This window comes from Rhinolophus sinicus, linkage group LG13, assembly GCF_036562045.2.
Source record: "Rhinolophus sinicus isolate RSC01 linkage group LG13, ASM3656204v1, whole genome shotgun sequence".
In the NCBI taxonomy this organism is placed as follows: Eukaryota; Metazoa; Chordata; class Mammalia; order Chiroptera; family Rhinolophidae; genus Rhinolophus; species Rhinolophus sinicus.
Window position 1 is genome coordinate 15,881,250 of NC_133762.1, and position 10,218 is coordinate 15,891,467.

General features: G+C 40.3%; 1 protein-coding gene across 1 annotated transcript in view; it reads left to right on the forward strand.

The window, feature by feature from the left end:
• The window catches only part of IREB2 (iron responsive element binding protein 2), a 37,790-nt gene extending 29,385 nt beyond the window's left edge, over positions 1 to 8,405 (forward strand). The window contains exons 17-22 of the mRNA XM_019751230.2: positions 1,194 to 1,298; positions 1,388 to 1,530; positions 2,316 to 2,463; positions 2,553 to 2,675; positions 4,571 to 4,756; positions 5,440 to 8,405. Of these exons, the coding sequence (XP_019606789.2) occupies positions 1,194 to 1,298; positions 1,388 to 1,530; positions 2,316 to 2,463; positions 2,553 to 2,675; positions 4,571 to 4,756; positions 5,440 to 5,550 (816 nt within the window). The 3' untranslated portion in view covers positions 5,551 to 8,405. The remainder of the gene's footprint in view (positions 1 to 1,193; positions 1,299 to 1,387; positions 1,531 to 2,315; positions 2,464 to 2,552; positions 2,676 to 4,570; positions 4,757 to 5,439) is intronic.
• The last annotated feature ends 1,813 nt before the right edge of the window (positions 8,406 to 10,218 follow it).

The window sequence follows — 10,218 nt, forward strand, 5'->3', positions numbered from 1 at the left end:
TTTTGTGCACATGTAACCAAATACATACACTTTTCTTTAAGAACAGAGAGTGTAAAAATGAGGACAGATTGGGTATTTATTCATTTAACAAATATTTATTGAGCACCTGCTATGTGTGTGGTGTGTATTGATGAACAAAACACAGACTTTTCATGGGGAGAGGCCGACAGTGAACAGTACGTAGAATAACTAGGTAAATTATACAGTATGTTAAAAAGTGAGAAGCTCTATGGAAAAAATTAGACCAGGTTAAAGAGAACTGGTTGTGCAAAATTTGGGGAGCAAATTGCAGTTTTATATATGACGGTTGAAAACTCGGCATTTGAGCCAAGTTTTGAAAAAGGTGAACAAGTTAGCCACGTATCTGGACAAAGAGCAGGACTTTCCAGGCGGAGGGAACAGTGTTGAGGCTGTAAGGAGGGGAACTGAACGAGGGCAGTGTGGCTACAGCACCGGAAATAAGGGTGGTGGTAGAAGTGACAGCAGAGAGAAGTGGAGGTCCAGGGTTCCTGTGGGATTTGAGGCCGTTAGGGAAATGCAGTCTTTTACTCTGAATGACGTGGGATGGGGAGCTGCCGAGAGGAGTGTCATAACCAAAAGGATTGCTCTTTGCATTGAAAATATATTGGGGAGCCAAGGTTGGGTAAAAAGGACAGAAGCAGGAAGACCCGTTGTAGTGCATATGACAAGCACCAGTGGGATGGCAGTGGCCAGTGAGCAATGGTGAGGTTTGAATATAGTTTGAAGGCAGGGCTAATTGGCATAGGACAGTTATAACAGATACATTGGAAAAGAGCAGAGGTTTCCCCAGGGTCGTACCCTTACAGATTAAGTGATAGCATACCTGCAACATACTTCATCTCTCTTGAGCAACACGTGTTGATCTTTCTAAATTCTTTAGCTTTTTGTTGGATTCTGTGAAGTCCTTTATGTTCAGTTTACGTTGAAACTTAACTCGTAGCGTGTTCCTGAAAATCTGGTGCCCAGATTTGATGATCAAATCCTTATTCATTCTGTCCAAAAATGTCATGATTTTTTTAGAATGCACTCTCAGCTCTCTTTCCAAATGGATGACTTTTTTTTTTTTCATTCTAACCTAAGGACTATTTTATTCCCTTGATTATTTTCATAAGCCTCTTTTTCTGACTCCAGTTTATTTTTCTTTTGGTTTTCAACCCAAACCATATTCACAGATGGGAAATAAACGGTGGAATTCCTTAGAAGCACCGGACTCAGTTTTGTTTCCATGGGACTTAAAGTCCACTTATATAAGATGTCCTTCATTTTTTGATAAGCTTGTGAGTATGGTTTTACTGTTCAATCTTTAAAGATTGTTAGGAAATAAAAGTTTCTTGAGTTCAGTGTCTTCCGCTTCTCTACTTTTCAGACCAAAGAGCCAGTCGCACTGCGGCCAATTGAAAATGCTCACGTCTTACTACACCTGGGAGACGCTGTCACCACAGACCACATATCACCTGCCGGGAGCATTGCCAGGAGTAGTGCTGCGGCCAAGTACCTGACAAACAGAGGGTGTGTGCGTGGGCTCTCGGGGTCTCTGCATGTTCTCTCGGCTTAGGAGGCTCCCACATCCCGTGACACGTGCTGTCACGTGGTTCTAACCATCCTCCCATTGTTGGAGCACGAGATTTAAATGTGTGCTCTGTGGGCTGAACCATGTACATACTTGAGGCTCGCTTGATCCGTATCAAATCAGAAGACAAACGTTATCCAGCCCTAGATGTGGCATGTGGTTTATAAGAATACAGGGGGCCGGGCAGCGTGGATGCCGCCAGCACAGCCTTGATATAGAAAGGGGTGGAGCACGGGAGGGGCCAGAGACAGAGACCTTGGCTCAGCTGAATGGATTCATGGACCGTGTTTGCATCCTGATTTGAATAAGCCAGCAACAAAAGAAGTCTGCAGAAAATCAGGAACGTTTGAATTTCAGCTGGCTATCTGATATTAAAAAATGGTGATTTCTTTTTGTTTTGTTTTTGCTTTTTAGTTATCAAGGTAGTATTTTTTCAAACCCTGTGTCTTTTTGAGAAATGTGCTAAAACATACATAGTGAAAATATGACATCTGAGTTTGCTTCGTAAGAGTCTAATGGGGGTGATTACAGCAGGAACAGAGTCCATGAGTCACTTAGTATCACTTAGTGACAGGTGCCGGGGCATCCACTGCTCTCTTTGTTCCACTTTTGTACATTTTGAGATTTCACATAATAAAAAAGCGGTTTTAAATAAGCTTTACAATTCAGTAATGTGTGATTATTTTCCATCTGAATTGAAAACTGACTTGCTTAACTCTCGTAGCCTTACCCCTCGTGAATTCAACTCTTACGGAGCCCGAAGAGGTAATGATGCCGTGATGACGCGAGGCACTTTTGCAAATATCAAGCTTTTTAATAAGTTTATTGGAAAACCAGCTCCCAAAACAATTCATTTTCCATCAGGACAGACGGTAAGGATGTATGCAAAGTATATACAAACGCAATTGCTAATTAAATCAAAATTTGTATTAAAGACTTTTGTGTTTCTTTTCATCTACAGCTAGATGTATTTGAGGCTGCAGAGCTGTACCAGAAAGAAGGTATCCCACTGATTATTTTAGCAGGAAAGAAATATGGTTCAGGAAATTCAAGGGACTGGGCTGCCAAAGGACCATATTTGCTGGTATCGATTCTTAAATTTTATTTTCTTAAATGTCAGAGTTTTAAATATTCCCTTTGTCGGTAATATCCTATCAAAGTTTATTTTACTCATTTGGATTTTTTATGCTTTTTTGGATCTCATAATATTTGGGGGCCTTTTTAAGTGATCGTACATACTTTGTAGTAATCTAGTTGCATTAATACTCTTGATTTTGATTTGAAGTACATCAGTCTTTTCTTACTTGAAGAAATCAATATGGTGGAGGGAAAGGAGATTCTGTCTTGAACTATGCTTTATAATAATACTAACTTGTACCCATTGGTGGTTTTTCTTGCCCCCTTTTAATTTTATTTTCTCTGATTTGCTCCATCAGGGGTTAACAGACTCAGAGATAGTGGGCCAAATTTTACCTTTATTTTCCTAGACAGTTGATGGTGGTGTCTGGCTGTCTGCCAGGAAGACATTACTCCTGAGGCTGTTTGTTTGTTAAGAGCAGTAGGGGATCTGCTGGAGAGAACGGTCATGTGACATGTGCCTTCTGCCGTCTCAAAGTCACAAGTGCTTCTCTTTGCATTGTAGTTGTGAAACGGCTGGCCACACACCACCCTCAGAGCTGTCATAATCATACAGACTTCATTCTTTTTGAGTCTTTAATCTCCCCCCCTTAAAATGTAAATACTCTGAGGAGTTGTAGAAATAAGCCGAATTCTCTCGTCTTTCTGAGATAGTAATTCGAAGTGTTGGAATGTTAATTACAGGCATAGGTGTTCTTTTCCCTTTCCTCGTGGCTAGTGAGCCTTGGCTGTGTCCATTCAGTTAGAGATAAAAAATTGGCTGCAAGGTGTGGGTATGGGCTGATTTTGTCAGTGAGTGAGCCTTCCTAGAGATGATTGGCTGATACGCTGCCTTTGTCACTGTGAGAGCCTGTATGTCATCTGTTTCCTCTGAGACTGTTCAGTTTCTCCCAGGGAGGAGACCCTTTCGGAGCACAGGCTTCAACTTACTGCCTCAGTACGTTTCCAAAGTATTCTCACCCCAGCCTTCCCTTATGCCCGGGGTTCCTCGCCCGGAGCACCCATTCTCAACAGGCTGATAGCACTCCCAGGGTGAAAATCAGTGGGTGGGCATTAAGAAAGCTTCCTCTTCTTATGTATAAAGTACAGATATACACACACGTATAGTATATAAACAGGTGTGCAGTATTTATGGCATTAAAATTTCGGGGGTGGGTAACGAGGAGGAAGATGTGATGGGGGAATGTCTAAAGGCTCCCTGGGGGACAATGCTGTTTTAAAAAACAGTTGAAAAACATGGTTCTGCAGGCTCTCTAGCTTATTTTCTCCGGAGAATAAGCCTTTATGTTCTGGAGCTCTTTTGCTGTTCATGGGTTCTAACCAGTACCGTGTTCCAGGAAGCTCAGGCCTCTTGTAGGTTCTGCGCTGCACACGGACTAGGCCTCGGCCTTGCTCTCTAGGTTCAGGCGACCATCCTGCATGTTGTCTGCCAAGTCCGTCACCTGCTCCTCTTCCAAATACTTATGCAGTTCGCTTCTCCTGTTCCCTCGGTAGCTAAGGGGTTGCACCTCCTCTGTCCCTTTATTTTACTGGCATTTCAAGAGGGCGTGTTGATGAACACATGCGTTAGCTCCATGGTGATTCAGCAGAAAGCCTCCTGAGCCCCCACCGATAGAGCCCTTGCTGTGTGGCAGAGGGGCAGCTACAAGACTTCAGGAAACTACTCACATCCAAAAAACTCTAGAAGACGTCTGTAAATTGATACATCATTGACCGTTAGTATGGAGTATTAGGTTAAAAGCTTTTACAGAAAGACCAAAAGTAGAATTTTTTTCCTTTAAAATGCTAAATAAAGCAACTTTCAGAGGTGACTGGAGTAAATAAAATGCATATTTGTTACAGGGTGTGAAAGCTGTTTTGGCTGAAAGTTATGAAAAAATTCATAAAGATCATTTGATCGGAATGGGCATAGCCCCACTTCAGTTCCTTCCGGGAGAAAATGCAGATTCCTTGGGCCTCTCCGGCAGAGAAACATTTTCTTTAACATTTCCTGAAGAACTGTCTCCTGGAGTGACATTAAGTATAAAGGTATCTCTCAAATTCTCAGATACTACGTGGTTGTGTGCTGTGTGTTCCCATGGATGGTTCTAAGTTAAATAAAAGCAATTACTGTAAGTTGCATACTAACGTCAGGTAGTGACATGAAACTGTAGTTTAAGTTGGCTGTTTCCTATGTTAACACAGTTTTCTGAGGAAAAGTAGAACACACTGGACACTAGTCCAGAAAAGGAAAGACACGCACAGTCACATGTGTCAGCTGCCTTTTCCTGCCTGGTTGGCAGCTCTTTCTTTTCTGATGTACTTTTGACCCGGGCATATGCACCGCTCTAAAGAGACGGCAGAGTCAAGCATTCACGGTTAGAATAACACAGACTTACAAAAGAAAAAAAGGAAAAGAATAGCAGATATTAATGCAATGCATATTTAATAAAGTGGACATGAGTAGTGAGTATAACTTCCCTGATTAATAAGTCAGAGTCTAAGTTGCTTGATTTCGTGTTGTAGGTGTTGTTACCATTCAGAATTAGGGATGAAAATACCCATTTCCTACTTAGCTGTGAAGCCCGTGGGTAGGTATCTCAGATGGTTTTCACACAGGAGAAAGGCTTCTCAGAGTATGTGGCCAGTGTAATCACTGAGTATGAGGAGAAATGGTCTTAACCACTTTGAAGATGTTACCACTCACGGGAGATGTTTTTGTTTGTTTAAAGACAAGCACTGGAAAAGTGTTCAGCGTGATCGCTTCATTTGAAAATGATGTGGAAGTAACATTGTTCAAACACGGAGGATTATTAAACTTTGTGGCCCGAAAATTCTCATAGTGTCTGCTCACTGTGGATACTTGCCTAACTGATAACTGCAAACAAAGCCTTTTGTGCTGGACCCAGGAATCGTCCCCAGGAGCTGCAGACAGGCCCAGATGCTCACGCATCTCATCCACGGATGTAAATGACTGTGAATCAACATCGTGACAGAAATGAAATCTTCTTGATTCTACATAATACATGAATGGTGCTATTAACATTGCTAAAATCAGCGTGTGGAGTGTGTTGTGGAAGAGACCTGTAAGTATGGGGGGATATTTTATCAGACCGTTTTGTAAATAAAGGCAGAATTTGAACTTGTGTTGAAGATTCTTATATGAATAACCTCCCTGAAGTTGTCTGTTTAGTTTTGCACCTATAAAACTGTATACTACTGTTTGTTGGTTTAAGTAGGAGATTAAAAGAAGCCAGATTAGGCCCTGAAATTGTGGGCATTGCAATCTGATTGATAAGTGGACTTTGAAATAGATGAATTCCTTTTCAGAACTGTGCTGGATGGAGTCGGCATTCTTAGTTTGTAACATAAGCCAGGGTTCCTCTATGTGTCTGTCTTGACTGCAGGGGATAGGATCTGCCCCAGACACAATCATTCTGTCCGGTTCAGCAAGGTTTCCTCCACTTCTGAAGATGGGCCACCACAGAATACAGCTGATGCTGTAGCACCACATATCAACAGCTGGCCTTCTCTTAGTTGGGTTAGATTCTTTTTCTCACCTGGGTGGTACTGTAATTTCCTGTAACGAGGCATCAGTAACCGAAAGTCCACGTTCATTTCGAGTTGCTAAAGAGAACTTTAATCATTAAACACTAAAATGATTTTCTCTAGACTTTTAAATGGTCCACCCTACATTATGTGGTTGCTCAACCCTAAGCATTTTCAAATGTTGGTTATTTCGTAATTATTTAGGTTGATTTCTTGTCATTTGGAATCATTATTTTACCTGAGGTGCATGATTTTATTAACGGTGTAACGTTTTTGTTTTAACATCAAACGTTGCCTATCAGGATAAAACACTTTGTTGTTGCTGAGCACCATATTTTCTCTAGATGTATGTCTGTTCACCACCGTGCATCTCTGTCAACAAGAAGTTGGGCGACTTCTAAGAAAAAGGTTGGATAATTAAGTCCACAAAGGCCTGTGCCCTTTTTTAATTGAGAAATTAAACTTAGCAGGCAAAAGATTTATTGTAGGGATTTTTTTCACAAGAAGATCTTCATGTGACCAAATTAAGTTGCTGCAATTCAGAATTAGCTCACATTGCACAGAGTAAAGGATGATTTGTTTTAAGCTAAAATGCTGATACTACCAAACCAGTGGGTAAGAACCACTGAGACCCTTGCACATAATCAGTCACACAATCTTTTGAAAATATTCTGCAGATAATATGTTTAGACAATTAGATGGACAAAATGATTTGACAAAAATTAATTTCCCCTTTTTATTTAAATCTTTAATAAATATTTTCTGTGGTACTTTGAAATCATAGTGTGTTCTTGATATTTTATTACGGTGTATCTGTCAGTGCATGTATATTTAATTTACATGAAAACATGAGTTAGGGATGGAGAATTTCTAAGTGGAATGTTAAAAGACCTGTGATATGCTTTGAGGAAACGATAGTTCCAGACTGGGGAGGGGGCATTGATATTATTTTTAAGCATACTACAATACATAGTCTGTACATCACAAACAGCTGACCAGGGATGAAGGTGACAAAGCCAGCTAGCTATGAATTAAGCACTTAAATTTCCAGTCTGCCTAGTCCAGTAGTAGTACAAGCAAACCTTGTATTTCAGGAACAGAATCAAGGTTCTCTTAATCTCATGTTTATATACAATGAACCAAAAAGCTTGGTAAGCATGGTTATCAGTTGGGGAGGAGAGTCGTGGATGTACGTCCCAGCGTATACCTTATAATTCTGCCTCTAGCCAAATAACTGTGTTTGCACAAACGTGGCATCTGTTGGTTGTATTGTTTTATTTATCTTCTTTGTTAACTATATCTGGGTATTTTGTGTTTAAAAAACAAATATTGTGGAAAGGAGTTCAATGGTTACAGAAGAGAAGAAAAGCAATGCTGTAAACTTGGGGTACGTTATACTCCATACAGTTGCCATATTTCATGCCTTTGGATTTTGTTACTCCTGTAAAGTGAAATCAATGGAAATGTCATCCAGCCACCGAATTGCCATTATTACACCTGAAAAGTTTCCAGGATGACAGTTACCATCATTTCCTGTTTTGTCTCCAGATATCCAAGGTGATACTTGAATGAGCAGTATTAGAATCCTTTTAGCCAGTTTGCTCAGTTTTTCACTGGTGATCAGACTTCAGTGGTACCAAAGGGGGAAAGTACAGCTAAGACCTAAATCAGAATCCTCATCATTTGCGTATACTCGTTATGTGGTGTCGTGTGCGTCACCTTCTCAGTGATGCATGCGTGACAGGACAGGGAGAAGTTATGTGACTGACACTTTTCTGTGGTGAAGGAAAAGACACCTTCCTTTCTGCCTTTCGGTTTAGGTGAAGGTACTAAGATTCTGGGTGTTGCCTCTGTCTTAGTTTGATGTGGAGTAATAAGGAGAGGGAAAGAAGAGGGACTTCGGCTTCTTCAGTGGCCTTCACCTAAATTGTGAGTGCCCATGTGTCTATCAATTTTACACGTAACATGTATCTCACTTAACTACAAATCATTGTCAATTATTTAAAGCCAACCAAACAGTGTAACAGTTTTAAGTTCAATGTTAAGTATTGTATAGAAATATATCGGAGGCAAAGTTCAGTTGATGACAATTGTGTATATGTTATTGATGCTGTAAATTATTTTTAATAAAGAAAATTGTATTATCACACATTTGACTTATTAGAAAGTAATTTGTAGTAATTGAAAATAAAATACTGTAACTTAAAAAGAGAGAGGATGACATCCAGAGATTTCCAACATGTTATCTAAATGTCTGGACATGAGTTATTCCCAATATGACCGTCAAAATGTGGACCATGGTCATTCTCATCACTGCAGTCAGCTAGTCCTTTCTGTTGTACGGCCAGTGAGAATGAAAACCAAGGTATAAGTCTGAAAGACAGCCTTGAGGGAACAAGTAAAGTGGAACACAATTCAGGGGTCATCCCAGCAGGTCTTATATTCATGGAGTCACTAACCTTTTACCCAAAGCTGATGGGTCCCTTGTACAAACAGCATGAAACTGGGCGAACACTTCTTGACTGTTCAAGAGATGGGGACTGCTGTGCTGGGCCACCCATCCCGTTGACTGAAGTTGAGTGGTAAGCTAGACTTTCTTTCAAACTGAAGTCTGCCTGCTGCTAGCTAACACCTACTGATTCTGCTGCTCCCTAGTTTGTCTTTGCCTCTTAAGGCACTTTGGTACAACTAAGCATTAAGTGCATATTTAATGAATAAATCGGACCCTCCACAAGTCACACTGCACATAAGCTCCATGCAGTAGACCTTTTATTATGGCAGTAACTTCTGTGAAACTATATGAATTGGTGGTCTCATGCTATAAGTTGTGTATTCAGGAAAAAATGGCCTTTCTTTGGTGATGCAGAGTGGAGGTGCTATTTTCAAGAGCCTGAATGCTTTACGACCAGCTGATGATGCCACCTCCCTCCTTCCATTGGCTTTTCATTGGTGTCCTCATGAAGCGTCACCTGGAGCTAGGAGCCAGGACCCCAGGCCTCCACTGTGAAGTGATGTTTTGTAAATACAGTCAGCCGCCCACTGGTCTAAAAATGTCTGCCCTTTCCTCCACTCTTAATAGCAACCTAAATCAGTGATGAAATTCTATTAAAATTTATTCATAAACCAAAATTGATACATTATTAACTTTTCTAAGGATTCTAAGACGTTTGTCAGCATCACAAAGGCTAATGCCAATAGCCACATGCTGACAGTTTGAATATCCAATTTTCGTGGAAACAGTGCATCATCGGTGCTGCATTTCATCGGCTTTTGTTCACTTGATGCCAGTTTTGCTTTTTAATTATAAGTTGGTTTAGTTTCAGCATATTTGTTTTTGCTTGATGCGAGTTGTGTGGCTGGTAGGTTTTCCGAAATATCAGAGTATAAAGTTTGTGTTGAGTATATTTCAAAAATGGGACATCTATTGCAAAAGCAAATGTATGTATAATCCCCACAAATTCGCCCATACAGTGACAGTGGTGTTGTCTGTAAATTTTGTGTCCATAGGATGTTGGCATTGAACTTGTAACATTTTAAACAATCCGCAATATATAGCTAAAGGAAGTATAAAACCACTGGGCTATTGTTTTATAGGATGTTTTATAATACAAAATCATGTCTATAATCGCACTCTGCAAATTGTTCATTTTGTTTCACTCCAGTTTTTGATGACTGAACTCTGAGAGCCACTACTTAAATGTCCCAGTGGCCAAGTGAGGAAGAAAAAAATTGTTAATGTGTCAACATTCCTTGTCCGTCAAACTGATGGAGCTTTCTCATCATGACATCCTATGCTAGCATTGTTGAGGAAAAACATGATTTAGCAGCAAGTATTAAGAACCTTGGAGATGTTCACTCTTCCATCTAGGACATGACTGAGCATTGTATCTTAAAGACAATTAAAAATGCACAAAAGATGTATATGTGAGGATATTCTTAAAGACAGGAAATGCTTCTTTAAC